The sequence below is a fragment of the Melospiza georgiana genome, chromosome 5 (assembly GCF_028018845.1).
Source record: "Melospiza georgiana isolate bMelGeo1 chromosome 5, bMelGeo1.pri, whole genome shotgun sequence".
Classification (NCBI taxonomy): Eukaryota; Metazoa; Chordata; class Aves; order Passeriformes; family Passerellidae; genus Melospiza; species Melospiza georgiana.
This window is the reverse complement of record NC_080434.1, coordinates 33,417,970-33,440,572: the sequence shown is the minus strand read 5'-3', so window position 1 is coordinate 33,440,572 and position 22,603 is coordinate 33,417,970. Positions and strand designations below refer to the sequence as shown.

At 43.4% G+C, this 22,603-nt stretch overlaps 1 protein-coding gene across 6 annotated transcripts in view; it reads left to right on the top strand.

Moving 5' to 3' along the window:
- The first annotated feature begins 1,143 nt into the window (after positions 1-1,143).
- Positions 1,144-22,603, top strand: part of ELF2 (E74 like ETS transcription factor 2) — a 28,346-nt gene continuing 6,886 nt past the window's right edge. Inside the window, exons 1-4 of one of the 6 annotated variants that reach the window (XM_058024772.1) lie at positions 1,144-1,230; positions 6,751-6,946; positions 7,893-8,058; positions 22,042-22,155. In XM_058024772.1, coding sequence (XP_057880755.1) covers positions 6,875-6,946; positions 7,893-8,058; positions 22,042-22,155 — 352 coding nt within the window. In that variant the 5' untranslated portion in view covers positions 1,144-1,230; positions 6,751-6,874. Of the gene's footprint in view, positions 1,231-1,719; positions 1,769-4,682; positions 4,774-6,750; positions 6,947-7,892; positions 8,059-15,474; positions 15,571-22,041; positions 22,156-22,603 lie in introns of those variants that run through there. The other 5 variants (XM_058024774.1, XM_058024773.1, XM_058024777.1 and 2 more) reach the window with 5 other exon arrangements.

The following is a 22,603-nucleotide window of genomic DNA, read 5'->3' as shown; positions in this document are numbered from 1 at the left end:
AAGTAACGCTGTATTAATTCTCTTAAGTAGCGTGGTAAATATAGTTTTAGGTTATAAAAATTGTTAAAATAGAAACTATGCTATGTAAGATGCTTTTTTAAAAGAAAGGACTTGCAGCGAGATAGCAGCAACAGGACACGTGAATCTTTCAGAGAAAAAGAATTTATTGCCCTCTTATCAGTAGAAACGAACTTCTTCGCACCTCGAAGGCGCTGTTAGGATTAGAAGGAAGAAGTTGACGATGATCAGACAGAATCCTGTGTTTGAATGGAATTTATGCATCATGTATGAAGTGTATGAATATGCAACAAGTTATTGTTTTTAAGGGTTAATCCTCTGTTAACGGGGGTCCTTTTTCGGGCTCGTGCTCCTCAGAAAAAGGTACCTGGACGTCCGTAACTCTTTGTACTTATTGTCTCATATTGTCCTAATTCAATTTGTCCAAATTACTACTACTCTAATTGCATTACTACTTTTTAAATAACGATTTTATTACTATTAAACTTTTAAAAACAAGTGATTGGCGTTTACCACACAGCGATTCTCATACTGCCAGGGAACAACAAGAACTGGATGAAGAATTTGCCTGGTTCCACACCCAGCGCTGTGAGCCGGCGGGGTACAGGGGCGGGCCGGCATTTCAGCACTGCGCTGCCAGCACACTGCCCGCATGGGTTCTGCACGCGCGAGGCTCCGCAGCCGGCCCGGCACGGCGGCAGAACCGCTGCGGGGCAGCCCCGCGCCCGCGGCCCGGAGCGCGGTGAGGGCGCAGGCACCTGTTCGGCACAGCGGCGGGGCAGCGGCACCCTGGCCCGCTCCTCCCCGCAGCCTGCCCGCGTCCCGAGCACGGGCTGCCCTCGGCTCGGGGCACGGCGGCGGGGAGCAGGGGCCGCCGAGGGGCCGCTGAGGGGACGCCGAGGGGCGGCTGAGGGCCGGCTGAGGGGCCGCCGCTCCGCGGGACGGCCCCGCGATCGCTCCGCGGCTCGGGCGAGCCCCGCGCAGGCGCGGAGCGGCCGCGCATGCCCGCAGCGCCCCCGCGCGCCCGGCGGCGGCGGCGGGGCGGGGGGGGCCGGGCCGGGCCGGGCAGGTCGCGCGCTGCGCCCCCGCCCCTCCCGCGCGGGGCGGCCCCGGCCCGGCCCGGCCCCGGCCCGGCTCTGCCCGGGCGGTGCCGCCGCTTCCTGCTCCCGGCCCGGGCGGGCCACGGACGCGGCCTCCCGAAGCACGGCCACGGTAAGGGCGCGGTGTCGGCTCCTGCCTCCGCGGCGGGCGGGCGGGCGCTGACAGGCGGCAGCTGCCCTGGCAAAGGGCCGCGGGGCCGCGGCGGCCCGGGGGAGGCCGCCGGGCTGTGTGGGATGGCCTGGAGGTGGCGGGCCCGGGGGCCGCTCCGGCGGCACCTCCCACCCGCCGCCCGCCCGCCGCAGCCGCACTTTCGCTTTCGCGCGGGGCGCGGCGGAGCAGCCGGGGCCGTCCCGCCGCCCCCGGGCCCGCTGCCCGCGGGTCCGCGCCGGCGGAGGGGGCGGCGGGCGGTGCCCGGAGCTGTCAGCGCACACAGCCCGGGCAGCGTGGCCGCCGGGCCGGGAGGCGGCGGGGCAGCGCCGAGGGGCAGCGCCTTGTTTACACGGGCGTCGGGAGAACATGGCAGCCCGGAGCGCCGGACACTCGCTGTCATGCGTGAGCGCTCCGCCGTGCGCGCCCCTGCCCGCGCCGCTGATAACAGCGCGGGTCCGGCGGGCTTTCATTATAGCGCGGCCGTGAAACGCCGTGCTGGGTGAGCCCAGGTCGTGTCTGTCTGTTACCTTCTTGGATGCGCTCTCTCTTGTCTCTCCCCGCTTGAATAATTCAGTTTTTCATTCTGCCTGCTTCCCCCCCTTATGGCTGGTCGCTGTTGCCTCTCGTGTGACTTTTCTTTTGTCATTTAACTTCTTTAGCAGAGACAGCACAACCTCACTGCAAGTTTAAAAACTGGTTCTGTGTCTAGTCCTTATTGCTCTTCCTTCTGCACTCATTCCATCTCATATACAGTGCTTTCAGAAGGGTGCTGGGAAAAGGATGGTTCTTTTGTGTGGTGCCATCAGTGACACATTCTTCATCTCTCAGGTTTCAGTAGTATCTGGTTCAGAAGGTGCCTGAAGTTTAGACTGTTACACACATCTTTATATTCAATAGTCTCATAAGCTACTCAGGAGCTTTACCATCATAAAGCTGTCTAACTTAAATCTTACAAGTTTTTGACCTCTCGAATATACTGCCAAAGCTAATTATGGATTTTTTGTACACTGCTTCTTTTTAGAGCATGTGTTGGGGTTTGTTTTTTAAACTTACATCCTCACCATTTAATTTAATCGTCTCTGCTGCGTTATTATGTAAACTGATGAATAATTCCTCCCTACTCTGGCTCGTGGGGGAGTGGAAATGATTGTTAAGGACCAACAATCAATTCCCTGGAAAGAGAGGTGCAAGTGAGACTTGTGTCAGAGGGAAGAGAAGGTTACCGGGTGTCTTTAAATAGAGAGCAGTGGGAAGGGAGCCTGCTAATGGGATGAGATGCAGAAGGTCCGGGAGCAGCCTGCTGAAGCCACAAAGCTTTCTGCAGAACGTTAATAGTTTCTAAGTGATTATAAGCTTACATGTTTTGGGGCTCATCAGCTTCAGCTTTTGAGGTTTCAGAGCAAACTTTGGATGTTCAGATTATATATGTATGGAAGGAGATCTTCTGGTGTTTTGCTGGATTTGATGCATCATTAATTTGATCCAGCATAACAGTTTCTGTGCATTCAGGAATAAATTTACTGCTTTTTTTTTTGTATGAAAACTTATGAAGTGTGGTGTGGCTGGGACTACTTTGCACATCCCTTATTTTGATTTGTATTTATGAATTTTAGTGCTTGGTCTGAATTGTGAGGTACTGTAGACTGTGTGGTTGGCATGCTCCCCTGACCTCGTGGATGCAAGGATTTACTTTGTATCCTAATTTGGATATAACCTGTGCAACAAACTTTAGCAAGAAGCTTACGAGTTTTTGTTCTGCTCAGACAGCTTTTTCAGTAACTTAATTTTTCAGTTCTTAGACTCGTTGAGTTTGAGAAAAAGAAAGGCAATTTGCTGTTTCTTCTGCACGTGCCAGTATGAATCAAGTAGCCAGAGCTGTAAATATGATCTAGGAAAACATCTTTAAAAAGACTTTTCAGTCAACATGAAATGTGTTACAGAGTGTGCTGTGGTTTTTCTGTGTCAGAGTGATAGTGGCATTTACTGCCTATGAAACATAGAACACCTTAGGGCCCTTAGAAAGCCATATATTGTTCCTCTTGATGGGATTCTGCAGTGATCTTGGCCGATGTACTTCTGCTCGTGCAACTAACTTAATTTTCAAGCCAACTTTCTTAACTTTTTTGGTTTTGATTAAACCAAAAGAAGGCTGTTTTGAAAAAAAAAAAAAAAAAAAAAAAAAAAAAACCAAAAAAACCCAGTTGCATCTCTGGAGGTATCTGCATGAATCTCCTCAGGATTTAATTGCAACCTGAATTAAAGGGGGATGTTGTTCCACGTGCTCCTGTGGTGGTTCTGAGTGCTGGAGGAGCAGCTGCCTCTGCTGCTCAGATTTCTGTGTGTTGGTCTTTTTTTTGTGTATGGGCATCTTTTTTCAAGCATTGTGTTTTGAGGGGTTTTTTGCTAGTTCCTTTTATAATTAAAATGAACGTGTGCTAAAGCTATTTGCAGACTTATATTTAGAGTTTTGTTTTAAAATTAGTCCTAAATAACTTCACTTGAAGTGTGGCCTAGAAGAGATGACTTTCTCTACCATCCTTTCTACACAGTTTTTCAGTTGTTATCTTTTATTCTGTTGAGCTGCATGTTTGCTTCCCTGTTAATTTGATAGGTAGTTATGCACAGGGGAATCACCTTCAGATACTGTGTTTACTGGGATGTGTGTTCATCACAGTTGTGATTTTGTTTTTACTGGGATGTGTGTTCATCACAGTTGTGATTTTGTTTTTACTAGGATTTACAGTTGTGATTTGAAAGTTTTAAACTTTGTGTCAGAAACTCACGAGAATAGTTTGGATTTCTTGTAGGCACACCCTTGGATACGTAATGTAGGTCAGATTAATGTACTATTCAGTCTGCGAATGAAGTGGTGTTTTGCAGCCTTTATTGCAAGTGCCCTGTGGCCTCTGAGGACCTGCTCTAATTGGTTGTCTTGCCCAGTGAAAGTTATAAAAAATTTGAGTCTTTGGTGTGTGTTTTGTAGTGTAAATAGTTAGAAACTTCTTGCTGTTGGGGCAAAGTATTCAAGATTCAGAATTTTTTGTTTGATTGGGGTTTTGTTTTTTATTATATGGTGATGGGCGCATGTAGATTTATTTTTGTTTTCCCATGAGATATGTATAAAAATAACAGCAAGGATGTTTTTGTGGTCATAAGGGTTTTTCCAAATGTTTCAGAACTAGTTTTTCTGTGAATTTTCCATTGCCAGGAAGAACAGGAGTGGACGTCAGAACTGTAATAACATGACTTGGTAATTTTTTTGGAAATGTTAAATTTATTTTTTCCCCTCTGATGTTATTCTGTATTTTGCTTTATTGTGAGCATCTATCCAGAGAGGAATTAAATTTGTAGTGTGCAGTTTTTTGTTTTTCTTTTTAATCTTTCTGCAGGTTGTTCTGTAATTCAAAACTAGTTGTACTTTGAACCAGCTTCTGTGCTTGCTAATTGTATCACTGGGGACAGCCTAGTCTCTTACAAACCTGAACCATCTCTTACTTTAGGAGGGTAAGTCCAGTTGTCTTTTGGCCTTTTTGGCTGCCTTAGTTTTGGGAAATGTGAATTTCTGAGCTGATTCCTGTAGTGACCAGACAGCATTTTCCTTTTACAGCAATGTAATGAGCTGGGACTTGCTAGAGAGAGGATGGGGAATAGATTCAGTGTCCTGCTGAAATTTGAGGGAGAAGCAAGAAGTCTTCCATTGAGACACACTCCTTAGGGAGAGGGACAAGGGAGATGCTGGCTCATAGAGGAAGGGCTGTGTCTGTGGGAATCTCACATAAATGTAGGTGTGTGCGTGTTTGAGCGTCTGCTCTAACCTGGACCTCCCAAACCAGGCTGAACTGAAACCCTTTCACCTTCTCACGTGCTGACGAGTGGGCTTGTTGTTTTCTCTGCCCTGGCAGAGTTTTGGAAACATTGCTGGCTGAACGCCAGTATGAAGCTCAAATCCTGTTGTATAAAGACTTGGAGTACCTTGATGAACTATTCCACATATTCAGTCTGAGGATACAGTTCTGTTAATGAATGCTGAGATTCAGCATCTCACACATTGTTCTGTGTACTTTCTTTCCCCTGTAAGGTCCTTACTGTGATTTCTGCCCCAGCTGGAAAATGAGACTTATCATTTATGTTTCTGCATTGCCTTAACTTCATTTCTATAGGAAATCAGTGATTCATATAGAGATAGATCAGCATAAAAGTGATTGAAACCTTTGTAACCTAGGAGACAGAGTTCTAGAGAGAGCCTGATCTTGTAAACAGTATTGGGTGCTTTCAATTGATGCAATTTGGCAGTTACTTGGCCAGCTGTGTGGGACTATAGTACCTAAAATATAAATATACAGTAGATGTGGTCTAGTGTTTTAGTTATTTGCATCAATATTTATTATCAGTGATTGTTTGTTTGCATTAATATTGTGCATGAGAATTAGCTTTGTGATGTGCTTAAGCAGAGGAACCATATGAAGCACTGTATGTTCACTGAGCTGTGAGTCTGAGTTGCAGGAACAGTGCTGATGTTTGAAACAGGTTAGAAGGTTTGTGCTTCTAAATTAATATGCAATTTAATTTCTTTGGCCTTCTATTTTGGGTTATGGTTCATTGGCAATATTTCTATTCTGTGTATAAATGGAAAACTGTAGAAGAAGAAAAGATTTTGCAATAAAATTTATTTCTTTTCTTCTGAATGATTATTTTAGTGTATTCATAAGCAATTGTTTTTCTACTTAACGTATTTTTTGAATTTAAAGCCTTTTGGATAGGTAAGGAGTGGGCTTTTTGTTCTAAAAGGTCTGCAGGGTGACGGGTGTCTGTGGCTCCAAGGATTGCCTGTTAAAGGCTTTTCAGCCCAAGTCTTGTTTGGGGAGCAGAGGAACTCTTAGTTTCTTCTTCATCAAAAAGTGGTGAAACAATGGAAAATAAAGTAGTAACTTTGAGGGGGGAGGTTTGTGCTGTTACAAATTAACCTAAGTGAGCAAAAAAAAGCCTTTTTTTTTTCTAAATTGTGTATATTTTTTTCTTTCTTTTCAAATGTATCTTGTGCTTGTTCCTTGCTTAGTTTGTATCTGGCTGGGGAGATGATCAGCATTTGTAATTTTTGTTAGTGTAACCTTGCCTGTAGGAAGCCCAGTTACCCTGCATGAATCCACACAAGTGTTTCCCTGAATGTGCAAGATGAGTTTAGTTTAAACCAGCTCCCTGCTGTTGAAAAGCAGACTCACTGAGCTTGCCCATTGCAGTTTGGATGAGCATTTCTTTCTTCAATACATATTAGATGGTCCTGTTTTCTTGCAAACCTCAGTGATTGGTGTAGCCTTCTAATGGATGGATTTTAGTAAAATGTTGGGCCAAATTCTGTCTTTTGTTACAAAGCACTGATCTCACTGTTTGCTGATGCCCTATTTTGATGTAGAGATGCAGCATGCAAGAGAAGACTTTTGAGTATAAATTATGCAAATAACTTAAAATTATTTTGTGTTTCAGCAACCTCTGCCTAGCTGTTTAAGAGCAGTGGACTGTGAATCCAAGCCTTTGATATCCTGAGGTTATCAGCATTAGTATCTTCAGGAGAGATAACAGTTCTCAAAGACTCTTCGGGGGATGCACCATGACATCAGTAGTGATTGACAATGGAGGCCCTGCCCTGGAGTTTGACAGCAATGAAATAAAAAATCAAGAGGTCAGAAAATAAATAGCACTTATTTACTATCAAACTTTGAAACCTTTTATCTTAATTTGAAAGAAAATTTTGCTGTGAACTTGCTGTGAAAACAGATGAAATGGATCTGAGGTTGTTATGTAAAGAAGAAGAGTGCAGCAATTTTTCAAATACCTTTTAGTAGAAGAGTTTGTTGTCACAGCAGTGGAAGCAGGAAGTCTTGAAGTCTGTAGTACAACTGTAGACTGGGTTTACAAACTTATATTCTATATATAAGCTTTCTTTAAACATCTCAGATATGAGATATAGAACAAGTTGAGCAGAACAATACACAGACCTCTTTTAAAGTTAGCCAGCACAGCATATTTTATTGTATTTTGCATTCTTATCAAAAAATAATAAATATATTCTACTCTTTGGTAGCTTTTAATAAAGATCATCTGGCACGGTTCTACCTCTGCAGCACTAACTGATTGTATATGCTTTTACAGACATTTTCATCCTTAAATAAGTAGAGATGGCACATAGGCTTTGAAGTAGTCAGTTCTTGTGTAAATAACCAAAACATGTTTGAATGACACAGGTCAGGTGTAGGTATCTTGCAGTGCATGGTCAAAGCCTTTGTTAGCTTTCATCAAGCAGAGGGAGGAGAAACACTTCCCACAGCTCAGTGTCTTCATCAGAAGGTGTGCCCTTTTCTGATATCTTAAGCTGTCTGGTGCTTTAAATTTTCCTTAAACTAAGGAAAACTTTGAGATTTAGAACGTTCCCTCTAATGGCTGATAACTATCTGTTATTCTTTTAATCTCTTGCTTTGGAAGAAAATTTCCTGTAAAAATATTTGAAATTATTATCATTATTTCGTAAAGCATTTAAGAACATAAGAGGAAAATATTGACATAGAGTTCAATAGTGCAGTATTTAGAGCATTTTTTTTCTTTTCTTTCCTTTTTTTTCCTTTCTATAGGAAAATGAGCCTGTCTCTGAATTCCCAGCAGTGGTTGTGGAGCCAGTTCCTAGTGCCAGACTAGAACAGGGTTACGCTGCTCAGGTCCTGGTTTATGATGATGAGACTTACCTGATGCAAGATGTAGCAGAGGAACAAGAAATTGAGACTGAAACTGTGGAAACAGGTAGACTGACTTAATTCTTTTCTTACATGAGGTTTTTGTACTTTTAGAATTCCGCAAGGAATGTGTCTATCCACAGGATGGAGGTCTTGACGTGGGGTCACATCTTTTCCTCGAAGCTTAGCTTTGCTTAGGCTTCACTGGTGCCAGGATCACCTTGGCAGGTGAAAATGTCACGTTGCATTCAGAATGCTGCATTGTAACACTGTGTCTCCTCCCTCGTGAGCAGGCAGATCTTCAGTTGTGTCTTTGCTATGTACTTATGCAGGGAGTTTACTAGAGAGCTAAACTTGGAGTGTTTAACAATCAGCTGAGCCATGATGTTAGCTGGAATTCAGTTTTACGCTGTGTGTGAGGCACACAAGGGCAGGGCAGCTGAAAGTAGGAACTGTGTGGCTCTGTTTACCCCATCCTCCAGCTCTTGTCCCTTTCTGTCTGTCCCTTCCTGTCCTGCCTTTTTGGTGCAGGAGTTTGTTATTGCTGGTTCGGTTGCAGGAGTGGGTGGCTAGGGGGAGTGGAGTTGGGCTGTCCCTTTATGAGTGAAAAGCCTAATACATTGAAATTAACACATCTGTCTATAAAATAACAAGTTAGGAATGGAGAAAGGAGCTGAGCTTTGCTGTGAAAGATTAACTGTTTAGATGAGATGAATCTTTCTGTACACCATCTCTCCAAAGAACATACATGATCAGGAAGTTTGCATTTTCTGAGAGGCACCAGTGTCTGCAGGAACAAAAGCTGTGCTGCTGTAGCAGCCTAATAACCTCTGACTGTTGGGCTGTGATTCCTGCTCTCCTTCCCTCTTGCTCTCTTGTGTTGCTTCTCATACTTCTCTATGTTAATCTTGCAAGAAGAAAAATAGCAAGGAGATCCTCAACTGTTTTGTATTTTTGTTGAGGTACATTTCTGCTGGATTAGCAGAGTGTTGGAGTAGGGAGCACATGGAACTGCAGCCAATGGACAAGTCCCCTTGGGCACTCCATATGTAACTGGTGAGACCCATTGACATTGGTAGCATCTGCTCCTCTCCTGCAGCTGCCTTATTTAGAGCTGGAGTTCAAATTCATGATGTCAGGAAAGCAAAATAAAGGTGAGAGACTGTCCCAGCTGCTTAACTTGGCATCTCATTAAGGCTATGTTCATTCCTATCAGATTAGGTAAGTTTCAGTGCAGATTTCTCAGTAAACAGTGCATGCAATTGCTCATACATCCCTCTCAAGTTGGATGTTATCCTGTAGCACTGCAGCAAAAATCACAGGCATCAACTTCACAAGGTGAGCATGAGTTAGTGATGCAGGTTTTGGGACAATACTTACAATTCCAGTTTACTGAAACGTGTTTTGAAAGAAATATGCTAGTTAGAATTTCAACAAAGAAATGTAAAGAGAAGTTATGAAATAATGTATTTCTTAAATTTAATTTCTGACTATGGTAATAAAACTTTTGAGGATAAGGTAAGTGAGAAGTGAGAGTATTCTGAGTTTTACAACTTAAGTTTATATTGGGAAACCTTAAAGAGCTTATACTTTGAACATTTTTGTATTCAGAAGTTGTTTTTTAAACATTAAATATGCTGCTTCTAGTAAGATTTTTGTAGAAAAGTTGTTAAATTAATGGCTAACAGAACAGCTCTTTTAGGATAAAGAGCTGCTGCAAATGAACTCTTTCTGTTTTTAAGCATAATTTTACAGCCATAATAAATGGAGGGAAATTACAGTGAAAAACTTGTAGCTCTTCTATAGGAATAGTTTTATGTAAGCTGCTGTTCAAAGAAAGGGACATGGGTGCTTCCAAGCCTTGATATTTGAAAGTATAGTGTTAAAATTTATAGGGCAGTTGATCTGATAATTTGGTGTCTGTGGCTGGAGGTGGTCAGAGATGTGTCTTGACTGCATGTAGTTTGTTGGTGTTTTCTGTGTTGCTTTTGTTTTTCACAGTTTGACATTAATATGTTCTTAAAAATTTAGTATGATAAGATCATGATATATTTAAATCAGTTCAAATATTTATTTGTTTTAATAGTTTTGATCTAAGAATTAATAGGCCTTGAAAAGCCAGTAAACAGTGGAGGAGAAATTAAAGTTAATGAAGATTTTAAAAACTCTGAATGCACATCTGTTCCTACAGTCCATCTTTTAAGTATTATTTGTGTAGTGTATACCCTTCTTAATCCAGTGTGGTTTACATGGTGTAGTTACACCTGACAGTGAGTAGTGGTCCTTGCACAGAACTAATGTCCAGTGTTGGTGACAGGAGTGCTTGGTTTGGGCTGTTCTCAGGGAGGCAGTCTTGTGGGGCATGTGTTGTGAGCAGCAGATACAGCCAGGAGTCTTTCTGAATTGTTTCTCATACAGAGAGGTAAGATGGGCAGAGAGAAAGTATGAAAGCCCTGAGGAACATTCATTTTGGTGATGCACCATTGTTAATAAGCAGTGAATTGCAGGACAGTGAATCTGAGTGTGCTGTTTTTAAATTTTAATTTTGTAGTAGATACTGGGCTGTGGGTAGGTAGCAATTTACTGTAGGGGAGAGGTGGGAACAGGTGCCATGGTAATTGTAATGAGAAAGCAGGCTAAGGCAATAAACAAGGTACAATGTTTAAAGAGCATTTTAAGGTGCTAATTTTTTGAAGTATGTGCCTTTATTATGCTAACTATCCCAATTTAGAGAGGTACAACAGCTAGATTTTTCTTCTAAGATGTACAGAAATCAATTACTGCTAAAGTAGTCTCAATACATTCTACTTCCTAAATGACAGAATTAATTGCTACAAAAATTTTCATATTATTTGATAAATGTATCATTGCACCAAGAATGAGTAGACTTAATACCTTTTGTGGTTCTAGATTCTACAGACAGCACTGTAAATACTGAGATCCATCTTAAAGAATCCTTGGCATTACTTGAAAAGGATCCCTTTTCACATAATACATCCCCCTTTGTCAGTATCTTTCCTGTTGGCCATGGGCCTGATTTTTTTCTCTTTCTTGTGACAGTTCATTGGCAATTCCAATGGCTACTGATTTATGTGGTTTAGAGCATTACAACACACATTCAAATAGCCTCGGGCTACCTTGCAGTTAATCTAAAGCTGCATAATTTATTAAAATATAGCATTATTCTAGCCTCCAGAGATAGGGATTAGTACCCTGTGTGAAAAATGTTGTAGGGAAACTGCTGTGGGAATATTTGTGTGGGCACTAAAGAGATGATCTATGCTGATCACTGAATGGTTCTGCTTGTGGTTTGCTGTTCTGTGAATGGATTTGAGACTGTGTCCACTATAAGGACAGGTTGTGCTGAGCCAAGGGCAGAATCAGGGTCTGCAATTTGTTTTTAATTAAAAAACTTCTCACATTTATGAAACCACAATTCAAATAAAATAGACTACATGATCATTATAAGTACTCATGAATTTTTAGTTAATTCTAGTGGAGTATGTGAGTTTTTGCCCCCTATCAGACTCCTTCCCACTAATCTATCTTGATTCTTGAATCAAGGATCATTATTTATAATTAATCCTTTAACTGTAAAATGAATCCATTAACTACTAAAGTAAAACCCGGATGTCTTTCAGCAAATAAGAAAAACTTAGTGGTTCATTGTTTTTATTCTAGAAAAATATGCCTATTTGCTTGGAATAGAAAAAGGAGTTTTCTAGGAAAAACAAAAGATGGAAATCTGGGTCATTTCATGTGACCTTATGACATTCTTTGTGGAAGTAGTGAGTGCCTTTTGTAATGATTGGAAGGGGAAAAAAATTGTTAGTTTGACAGTATTTAAATTTTTTCTTTTTTTGTTTGATATTCTTGGGAGTGGTACCTTTAAATCATTGAGAACTGAGTTACAGCCTTAAAATTTTGTTTACTGCAACAGTGAACATGTTTATATCATAAAAGATACATCCCTCTTAACAAGTTTTTAATCATACTCAAATTCTGTTGGCTTTCATTTCCTGCAGTTTTTTTCCCCTAAAAGTAGTTAGCCCTTCAGTTTTAGGATTTATTCAACAAAACATTTGTAGTTTGCATAATACCAGAAGCTGCTTTCTTTTAAGAAGCAGTGTGTTTGAAGTTAACAATTGCTGCAATTCTGTTTATTTTGTCTGCGTTTCTTGATCAAAAAAATAGTGAAAACTATTGACAGTAATAATTTTTAAAGGTGATCTGCATATTAAAAAGGGGATTGTAGTTGTCAGCAAGCTGTAGGATGAGAATAAAGCCATGTTTGTTACGGACATTTAGTCCTTAAAGACATTCAGTGGACTTGTAGAATAGATGTTTGTTGTTATCAGAAATGCCTTAAGGACTTCAAATTGATGCATCTGGGACAGAGAAATTGCTCAAGTGTAGCATAGTTTATATGCCAGTCTATTACCAGTCTCAAATACTGTTAATTTTGTAAAATCACAGAGAGTGCTATGCAAATACTTGACCTATCATTGTCTGATAGACTGCCCAGGAAAGAATTTCCTTATAAAGCAGGGAAGTGTAAATATTGATTGTTTGTGGGTTGGTAGTTTGGTTTTCTTAATTTTTTCAAGACAGCTGAATTTTCTTACTCTGCATGCACAAGTAATAATGGTGAAATGTAGACACTTGCTATTTTGAGTAAGTGTGTTTCAGTTTGTCAGAAGTAGTGCCAAATCCTGAGGATACCTTGTTTTTTCTGTTTGGAATCATTAATTGCTGTCACTATTCAGTGACATCAGGACCCTGAGTTCACTCAAAGGCACAGATTGTGACACACTTTGGTATTGTTAGACTTCAGATGGTGTAGTTAAGAAAATGAGCTTGGCATGGTCATGGACCACTTTCCTCAATATTTCCCTCCATCTTCCAGGGACACTTTGTGGTTATTTTGCTGTTTGGGCATTTTCTACTGTCAAATCCGCAGTGGATGGTAATGATTATGTTGATGTGCTGATAAAACAGATGGCTGCATCATCTTGTATGTTTTCTGGCATTTAACTGTTAAAAATGCTTCTTTCTATGGTTACCTTTGCAATGCAGGAATAGCTATGAGCAGTGATGGCCTGCTGTTGAAGACAGCAGCTACTTCTATTAGATCAGAATTTGAATAGAATTGTGTGCAGCTGTTCAAGTCCATTTCATGCACACTGGCAAACATTGTGCTCAATCTGTGCTTGCAGTAGTAAATAAATGCTGCTTAAGAAACTGGTGTTAAATCAAGAACTTCATGTTCAATACTTTCTGGGCTTTTTTTTAATTTTGGACCTATGAGGTTTGTCAGAAGTTACACAGTGCCCATTACTTGCATGCACTTATTCAAGGAGTCCAAACATCTCAGGCAAAACTTTATTGGGTATGAGTCAAACACTTCAGGTTTTGACTGGAAGCTGCCATCAGTAAACAATCCTCACTGAATTACACAGCAATCAAAAAAGGAAAAAACTATGAGTGCACCTTTTCTGAAGTATGGTAGTGTGAATTCCTGTTGACATGGTATGGATCTTCAAAGGCATTTAGCATCTCAGTACAGCTTTTGATCTGGATCTAAAGAGACAAACTTTCAAACTGTATTTTATTGCTTGGAATGTGGGTAAATTATAGTTTTTAACAACAGGAGGTACACGCAAGTGTACAACATGACAGGACTACAGGGTTATTCCAGTACTCTGTACATAAGCTTGGTGTTGCTAAACTGCACCATGTAAAGCTTCCACTTCAATCTCAGGATGTTCTAATGAACAACTGTTAAATTTTATTGCACATATAAGTGTGTGCCTGCCTAGAATGCCTTTTCTTGTCCTTGGGCTTGTCTCCATAGGAAAATTTCTGCTGGAGAATACAGCAGAGTCCCCTAGTGGAAATGTGCTGATGGGAGGAATTCTTGTTAGCACTGCTGTTCCAGCTCTCTGAGTAACAAAAGCTGACAGGAGCACTGTGCTGTTGGCAAAGCTGGATCTGCATGAGAGCTTTTTGCCCTCACAGCTGGCTAGGTGCCTTTTTTGTCCGTGCTTCTGACTGTGGAAGGATATTGATGGGCAAAATTGTAGCACAGGCCTATCCTTAGGTATCATGGCCTCTCTTGAATGTGAGAGTGAATGATGTTGCTTGCAGGTCTTGCTCTTTATCGGATGAGGCACTGAACAAATTTAATTCCTTACACCCGGGAATAGATGAGTGCTATCTACAAAATGCCTGATTTTTAATTGCATATTATAAACCTTATCTATAAATACTGTCATGAAAATGTATTCCTATAGTGTCTTGAGAGTTGTAGTGGAGGAATAGTATTTGTCAAGAGTTTGAAGCACTGAATTTACCAGCTGGAGTTGATTTTTGCTGGATACGATTTTGTGATTTCGGTGCTGGGGAAAATTGTTTCTAAATTGTTCCTTCTGCTCCAGGACTGCTGAAACTTGAGAAGGGAAGAGATTGTGTAGTCAGATTGCAGCTGGATCTCTTCACCTTCTTTTAATTGAGCTGTGCAGATGATGTGTTCAAGGAAGGCTCTGTAGGCAGTGGGTGTTTGTGAGATCTTGACTTAACATTGTAGGCCTGCTCAGGTGTGTGGTTTAATGAAGGAATTCCTGTGTGTAATTTCCATGCACAGCTCTGTGTGAGACATACTTGGGTTTTCTTGGCACAGCTGCTCTTTGTATGCAGCTCTCAAGTTTTACCCTGGGAGTCATTAGTGCATGGACTGGGTAGGAAGTGTGGAGAGTGTCTTCTCCTGACTGGTGCCTCTGTCCAGGGCTGTGGCCTTAGTGAGTGACACAGGTGTTCTTCAGGGGAGAGAGGATGCAACCCCAAAAAGTGGTGGTAGTGCTTTGGGGTTTTGTTTTTTTTTTTTAATTAAGAGAGCAATGAAACCTTTTTTTCACCCCACAAATCTTTTCCGAGATGAAGGCTGGCTAACTGGAATAGGCCCTGTTCCTCTGACAGAGATAGGGTGGATTGCAGGCACGGAGCTTTTCCGGCAGTTGTTACTGACATAGATGCCCCAGGGACTTGTCAAGGAGAAATCTTGTTAATGCGTCAGCGGTCACCTCGGTGAGGCCTGTCCGGGTTACACCGGTAGGCGGTTTGGCCCCGCTCACAAAGCGTCACCGGGGCACGGAGGCGCGAATGGCCGAGGGCTGCGGGGAGATGGAGCGGAAGGCGTCGGCGGCGTGCGGGGCTGGCGGGGCTGCGCCGCGTCCTTGCCCTGGGGCGGCTCCGGGGCCGCGCGGGGAGGCGCTGCCCGTGCGTGCGGCGGGGCGGCCGCGGGGCCCGGCGGTTCCCCCGCGCTGCGGCGGGAGCCGGCGCGGCACTTCCTGTCTGGGGCGGGCAGCGGAAGGACCGCGCGCGCCGCCCCGCAGGAAGCGCTCCTGCCGCCGCGCGCCGTGGCGGTGAGCGCTCCGCCCGCCCGCCCGCCCGCGGGAGCGCGCCTCGCCGCCGGCCGCTGCGCGCGCCCGCCCGTCAATGTGAAGCCGCTCCGGCAGCGTAAACATGGCGGCGTCCGTGCATGAGGGGCCCACGAACCAGCTCGACCTCCTCATTCGGGCCGGTGAGCTGCGCCGCGCCGGGCCGACGCGGGGCGGGAGCGGGGACGGGCCGGGGCGGGCGGGGGGAGGACGCGGCGCACGTCGCGCTCCGGCGGCGAGCGGGAGGCAATGGAGGGCAATCAGGAAGTGATCACCTTGGTAGCGGCCGGCCCGCGGCACTTGCCTCCCGGCGCGGGCGGCACCGCCGGGAGTTGCGGCGGGGCGCGCGGAGGAGTTTAGCGGGGTTTGGGAGGCTGGGGCGAGAACCAGGAAGTGCGCGGGGCTGTTGTCCTCCCGCCTTTCCCGGCCCTCTCCTCGCTCCGAGCGCTGCCGCCACGCTGTCTGAGCGGGCAGGCCGAGTGCCGCCGCGCACCGCACGCAGGGCCGCGGCCCGGTCTCGCCGGGCACCGCACCCCCGCTCGCGTCCCCCGCTGTCGCGGCGCCTGCCCCCCGTGCCCTTTTAAACTCGGCTCCGGCGGCGGGGCGGGAGGAGGCGCCGCCGGCAGGGCCGCGGCCCCACGTGTGCGACGCGGGGGGGCGGCGGCGCCCCCTCCCCCACGCGCGCCGCGTAGCGGAAGCGGCGCGTTCCCCCGGGGCCCCGCGCGGGGGAGGCGGGGGGCGCCGGCCGCCAATGGGCGCGCGGCGGGCGCGGGAGTGGCGGCGCGGCGGGCGCGCGCGGCACCGGGGGGAGCCGACTGTAAACACGGAAGTGGCCGCGCCGCCGCCGCACGTGGCCGCGCCTGCCTGCGGGCGCCCCCGGCGGGCGGGGCACGGGCGGGCGGTGCGCCGGGCCGGGCCGGGCCGGGCCGAGGCTGCCCCGCGGCGGGAATGCCGGCCCTGCCGCTGCCGCGCTTTCTCTCCGCACCGCCGGACCTTGCAGCCGCCGGGCGCAGCCGCTGCCGGGGCAGGGCCGTCTGCCCGAGCTACAGCGCTTGTTCGGGGTTGTGTTCTGAGCCCTGCATGGTTTGGCCTCGTTCCGTTCCGTTATGTCCGTCTGACGACAGGATACTCCGGTGATCGCAAACTTGTCTTAAAGTGTGGTAAAGCCCTGGAGAACGAGCAAGGTTACCACTGACCCAAAGCTCAAATGCAGTGTCAAGCATTCAGTTCTCCACCGCAATTGTACTAGATCTGATTTTATTTTTGCCTTTACATCATGAATCTGAACTTCTAAAAGTAGTCCTTGGAACCATAAACAGTACAGTGCATGGCATTATCGGTAATGAAAATTGTGCAGTAGCTGCACATGAGTTTTCAGAGAGAGTCAAGCTTAATACTGGCTTTGCATTGACATGGCAGTGGGTTTCTAGAGGCCTAAAGATAAATGCTCTGTCGTTTATCAGTGTATTAAGACATGTTTTCAGAAAGGGCCAAGTCACATCATCATCATCATTTATTTTACTCAATGTGGAAAAATACCCAGGGTTTTTTGGAGGAGGATGACCCACACCCCAGACATGTAAAAATACAATACAAAGCAGTGAAAAACTGTTGTGCTGCATAACGGAGTAGGTCTTAAGCATTTTGACACTTGGGTCTGAGATGGAGCAATAGCTTGACTTTGCCAGCCGAACAACTTTGATTTCTGCAGGTCTCAGTGAGTTGTTTTTTACTTTTGATTGTCCGTGAATAGAGAACGTTTAAGTAGCTGGTCATTGTGTCAACACCTTCTTAAGTCACTGTAACTAGATTGCTTGAGAGCCAGCCCTTAGATAAATAACGAATGGCCTTTGCATTGCTCTTTTTGATGTCCTTTGTCATACTAATTTCATTAGCCCAACCAATTTATTCCTTTTTTTCCATATTTGCATTGCAGTGAGTGATTCCTATGCATATCTAGTATTCCCATCATCATACTATCAAGATACCATTTCAGTTTACTTCGTTTTGTATGTAGCTATCATGTGGATTTAAGCGAGGAATTCTTTATCCTAAGGAATTATAATAATTACATGTTGCTTTTTCCCATGGCTGCTGGTTTCAGTGTTGACAAAACTTCAGTGTTTAATAACTGTGGGAAATAAGATGGACCAAAACTATTACTGCTTACAGTTCTCTTAATTGCCTGTTGTAAGAGCAACTCCTAAATTACTTTACAAAGTTATGTTTTGGCTTTGTAGTTAATATTTCTGTCAATATTGGGCCGATAACATATGGCTCACAGTGAAACAAGTGTTTTGAGATGGTTGCTCTCATCTTTGTTATTGATCTGCCTTTATGCAGTGGGTTAGGCATCATCCTTACATTGTGTGCAGCTGAGAGTCTTGAGCAGAGGCAGGCTTAGGGAAGTATTGAAAAACCCAAGAAATTGGTTTTTGGTTTCTGAATAAATGTCTGCTGAAACAAGCAGTAAACTGAAGAATGTTTTCTTTTCCAAGTCAGGTTTTGCATACAGAAAGATTTCTGGGTATTACCTATAGAGGCAATTCAACTGCTTTTAATTAAGATGTTGTTTGAGCACTCTTGCTGACTTCCACTGCTGATTTTAAATGCTGAAATAAAACAAGCACATGAATGCCAGTAAACTTTAATGAGGTCTGTTAGTGTATAGGTAGTCACTCTACTGAGTTCCATGCTTGGAATTGTGAATTCTTCAATAAAATGTTGCTTTGATTGCCTGACAGCATTAAAGGGTAAGCTATTGCAGGTGCTACTGCAGTGCAGTGCAAAAGAATACCATTTTGAAAATATCAATCCATTTTTTCACTCTCATAAATTGCTTTCAATAAATTTGTTAGCCTTATGTTAAAAGGGGGGGACATTGTTACCAAATGAGTATGTTGCCACAGTTTTTTTCTGTAAATCCAAAGTACAGCCCTTCAGACTTAATTACCAAGGTTAGTATTTTGTAACAGCTGTTGAGAACCTTGAATAATCTACTATACACACTATTTGGGTAGAAAGTGGAGTTAGCAAACATTAGGCCAACAGTGAAGACAGATATCAACTAGCCTACTTATCTATTTACACTTTATATCTGAATTTGTTTTTTGAGTTTTTTTTCTATAAATAGATCAAAATTTTTAAATTAAATATTCTAAAATCATGTGCCAAGGACTCAGAGTCTTTAATAAAAGCAGTAAGATGAGATTTGATTTTAAAGAATGGAAGATAAGCTCTTGTGTGTTCTAGATGAGTAAATGGCAGTTCTCATTACTCAGTTACAGAAGTGTGGAAAATTTGCTTCCATCCACATAAACTACTTTGCTTCATTTGGGCGAGTTACAGTTCTTTCTGAAATGATTGTAAAATATAACAGACCTTCCCCTTGTATTGTTTACTGAAACAATGCAGTCTATTTTAGCTTGGAGGTCTTGAATATAGTTAATAGCATAAATATAATAGAAATAGAATTGGGCATTTTTAGAGAAGTGGGTGACACACTTCAGTCTTTAATTAGAACTGTGATACTTGTATATCAAAGTCTTGGGAAGTTGTCTTTTTTTAATTGTGGAATCCTACTTGTTTTGTTTTCCTTTTCTCTCCATCTTTTTTTTGTGAGAACTGTTGTGCTACAAGTATAATTTAGTTGATGACACTTGGTCTGGTCATTTGCAAGGAGAGCTGCCTGTTTTTTTCTTGTCCCTTCTCTGAGAGAGCCTGTTCCCTCACTTCATCTTTTAGGATGGGTGTTTTAGCTGGTTTTGGGTACCATGTCTTCTGTCTGAGCACTCTGACATGCTGTCTTTTGTTAGACATTTTCTAGCATGTCAGAAAGGTATTTTACATAAATATATTTCTGACATGCTAGATACAAATTTCTCTTTTTTCTTTCCCACTGTGTTGGTGCAGCAAACATTCCCTGTGAGGAAATGCAAACTCCTGATGTTCACAAATGCCTCTAAGGCTAAAACCCATGTACTGGGTAAAGGAGAATTAGTTAGCTGGGAAGGCTTTAAACTTGGTAATAGAACTGAATTTAGTAAGTGTTTTAATAGCTGTCCTTCTGGCAATGTTAGATTACTTTGCTAACTTCGTGACAGACAGACAGCATGTGTTGTTCAGCCAAAGCCAGGAGTGTTACTATTTTTTGCTTGATATGTTTTAGGTGACAGTCTTAGTGGAGTCCCAAGTAGCTCCCATGGGAAAAGCATTTGTGAAGTGTGTATTTTCAAGTGTCAGAGGCTTTGAGGAGTAGATAGTGCTGTTTTTATTGGACATTGAAGGGTTGCTTAGGAGAGAGGTTGAGTGGCTCCTTTGCTTTTCTGTTACAGTTCTGCAGTCCTAGTCCCCAGTGCTGGTTGTATGTCCTTTTCCTCCCCTCTGATCCTTCAGCAGAATGTCCTAGTGCTGGAAAAGTACATAGGTGGCTTTCTGCTATGTTTGTTTCTTGCCTGGTTCCTGCCCTCTGCTAAGTACCTCTTAGTTGTGGTGCAGCATCTAAACTGTTCTCTGTAGGAAAGTTTTGTATGCTTTTAAGCATTTAGGAGGTAGTGAATTCAATACCCTCTTAAAACTGAAATTTGTCATCTGAGTTTGAATTTCTTTACAAAAGTCCTTTATATACTGAACCTAATGGCACAGAAGCAGCTATCTGGTTGGAGAAGCTTTACTGACATGCTTTGAATCTTATTGCATGCATTAAAATAATAACATATATAAATACTGATTTGAATTTTCTAACTTCAGTAGTGTTGTAGGATTTACACATTTTTTATCAACTATCTGAATATTGTTCCTGTATTCTGATAATCAGTGAAAATTTTTATCAGGTAGATGAGGGAAACTTAGTAATCAAGTTCTGTGCCACTGAAACTTTTGTTTAGGAAGAGAAATGTTTAGTCAGAGGGTTTCCTGCTGCAGGAGGGCTGTTCTGTTACCGTGCAGGTGATTAGGACTTTGGATATAACCAAACAGCTGCTTGGGAAGGAAACACTTGGCCAAGCATGGGGAGCATCCAGGGTTTGCAGCTGGGGAAAGGGGCTCATGGTGCATAATTCCTGCTGGTGGCCACTGGGTATCCAATGACAGAGTGCAAAATAAAGACCCTTCCCTGATTTTCCTGTGCTCTTAGGTCAGGTTTTATTGTTCACAGCCTGGGGTGAAGCAGTGCTGGAATGCCAGCCTTAACAGGCATCTACTGTTCCAAAAGATAAAGCCCTCTAAATAGCATCCCAGGCCATGGCTAACAGGCTGTGGTGGGAATCCCATCAGCCAGTCTGCAGGTGGGCAGCAAGAACTTTGTCACCTGTAGTTTTGCATTTCTGCATCTTCCACATCTCGTCCACTTTCAGCTTCTGGTTGATATGTTTAATCTGCTGGCTAGTAAATTTTTCAGGTTTTTAATCCCTGCATTCGTGAGAACTGCAGTATGCTGGAAGGCTTCCCCATGTGAGCCTGCAGGGAATAATCTCTGTGTGTCTGGTGTTTCCCTAAGTCAGAGGTAACTCTGGCATTGTGTTTCCCTGCTTTTCACTAAACAAACCTCGAGGTATTTCTCAGACTTTTTCAGTAACGGCATCCGTGCCTTGAAGTTTTTGTGGAGAATTATTCCCAAATCTTCTTTAGTTCTGTGATACTAGAGATAGGTGACTGTGCTCAGGCTAAAGATAGATCTCCTGGTTGCCGGCTGCCTGGCTGGAGTGGCTCAGCTTAGAGCAGATGGCCATAAATGGAAAGAGCAACTGAAGAGAGACAGCTACCTTGGCCAGAGGGTGGATAATGGGCAACAGGTGTTTCTGCACTCACCACTTTTCCAAACCTTTACAGGGGTGAGGAATATGGAGTTAGCTTTGCATAGAATTGTGGTTTTGCATGGTACATTGGGGTTTTTTGTGTTGGTGCTGTGATCTGCACTGTGTCAAACTTAACTGTGCTCTCTTGAAGTTACATTATTTTTAATTAGTTCTCCTAAATTTTCAGAACTTGGAAAAATAACTTTTTTTTACCTTCTTCCCTTAGTTTTTGCATAAAGCACAGTCTTTATACTGTTTGTTGTGCTTTGTGTTTTTTTTAACAACCAACCTGCTAAAATGAACTCAAAATTATTTTCAATGTCAGAAAATAGGATATATGTTTTGGAAACTAGTCTTGTATTTGCATATATGTATATACATAGACATGTATATGTATATATTTATCAAAAAGACTGAAAATTTGAAGAGGTGACCTTTAGATTTTAATGGGATAATAGTTGGAGATGGTGCTGCTTCTCTGTTCTGCTGCATTAATTTGTAATCATCCTCATCTGTTTTTTTTCTGGTTAATTTGAAGGCAGAAGACAAATCTCAGTCTCTTTCTGTAAGCTCTTGAACTCCTCATGGAAATGAGTAGCTTGCTTGTGAACTAGAAATCTAATCTAGGAAGTGACAGTGTCAGTTCTGCTTGTCTTATGTCTTCCCTAAATATTTCTGTTGACAGGAAGGTATAAAAGGTGTGAAGACATCTGATAATCCTGTGGTTTTTGTGTTAAAGATTGAGAATGTAGTTGTACAGGGATACATGTGGACTTGTATAAGTAACCTGTTCTCATAATTTTTTGTATCCTTCTGCAGTAGAAGCATCAGTTCATGGCAGTAATGTGCACTGCACAGATAAGACAATTGAAGCTGCAGAGGCCTTGCTTCATATGGAGTCTCCTACCTGCCTGAGAGATGCCAGGAGTCCTGGTATGTCAGCCACAGTCTCTGCTCTGGGAGCCATTTCTCCTTCTACTAATCAGTAAGACAAGCAAAATGGGAAACCTGTTTCTGTGAAGAGCTGTATGCTGTTTAAACATTTGCCTGCATATTTAAAAACTACTGATTTGTTTGAGTTTTACATGATTTCTCCACCCTGCAACATGTATACTGACAGATAAAATCATTTATCTGAGAGGGTTTGTTGGGAAGAGATAGCTGAGTAACAGCATATTTAAAGTTAATTTTTTTCCCCCTAAAGATCATGGAATACTTTTTCACTGTGCAGGTAACAGAGTTCTGGCACAGATTGACCAGAGAAGCCATGGGGACTCCATCCTTGGAGATACTAAAAAGTACAGGATCCTGGGCAACCAGCTCTAGGTGGCACAGTTTGAGCATGGAGTTGGACCAGGTCCCCTTCTAACCCCAGCCCTTC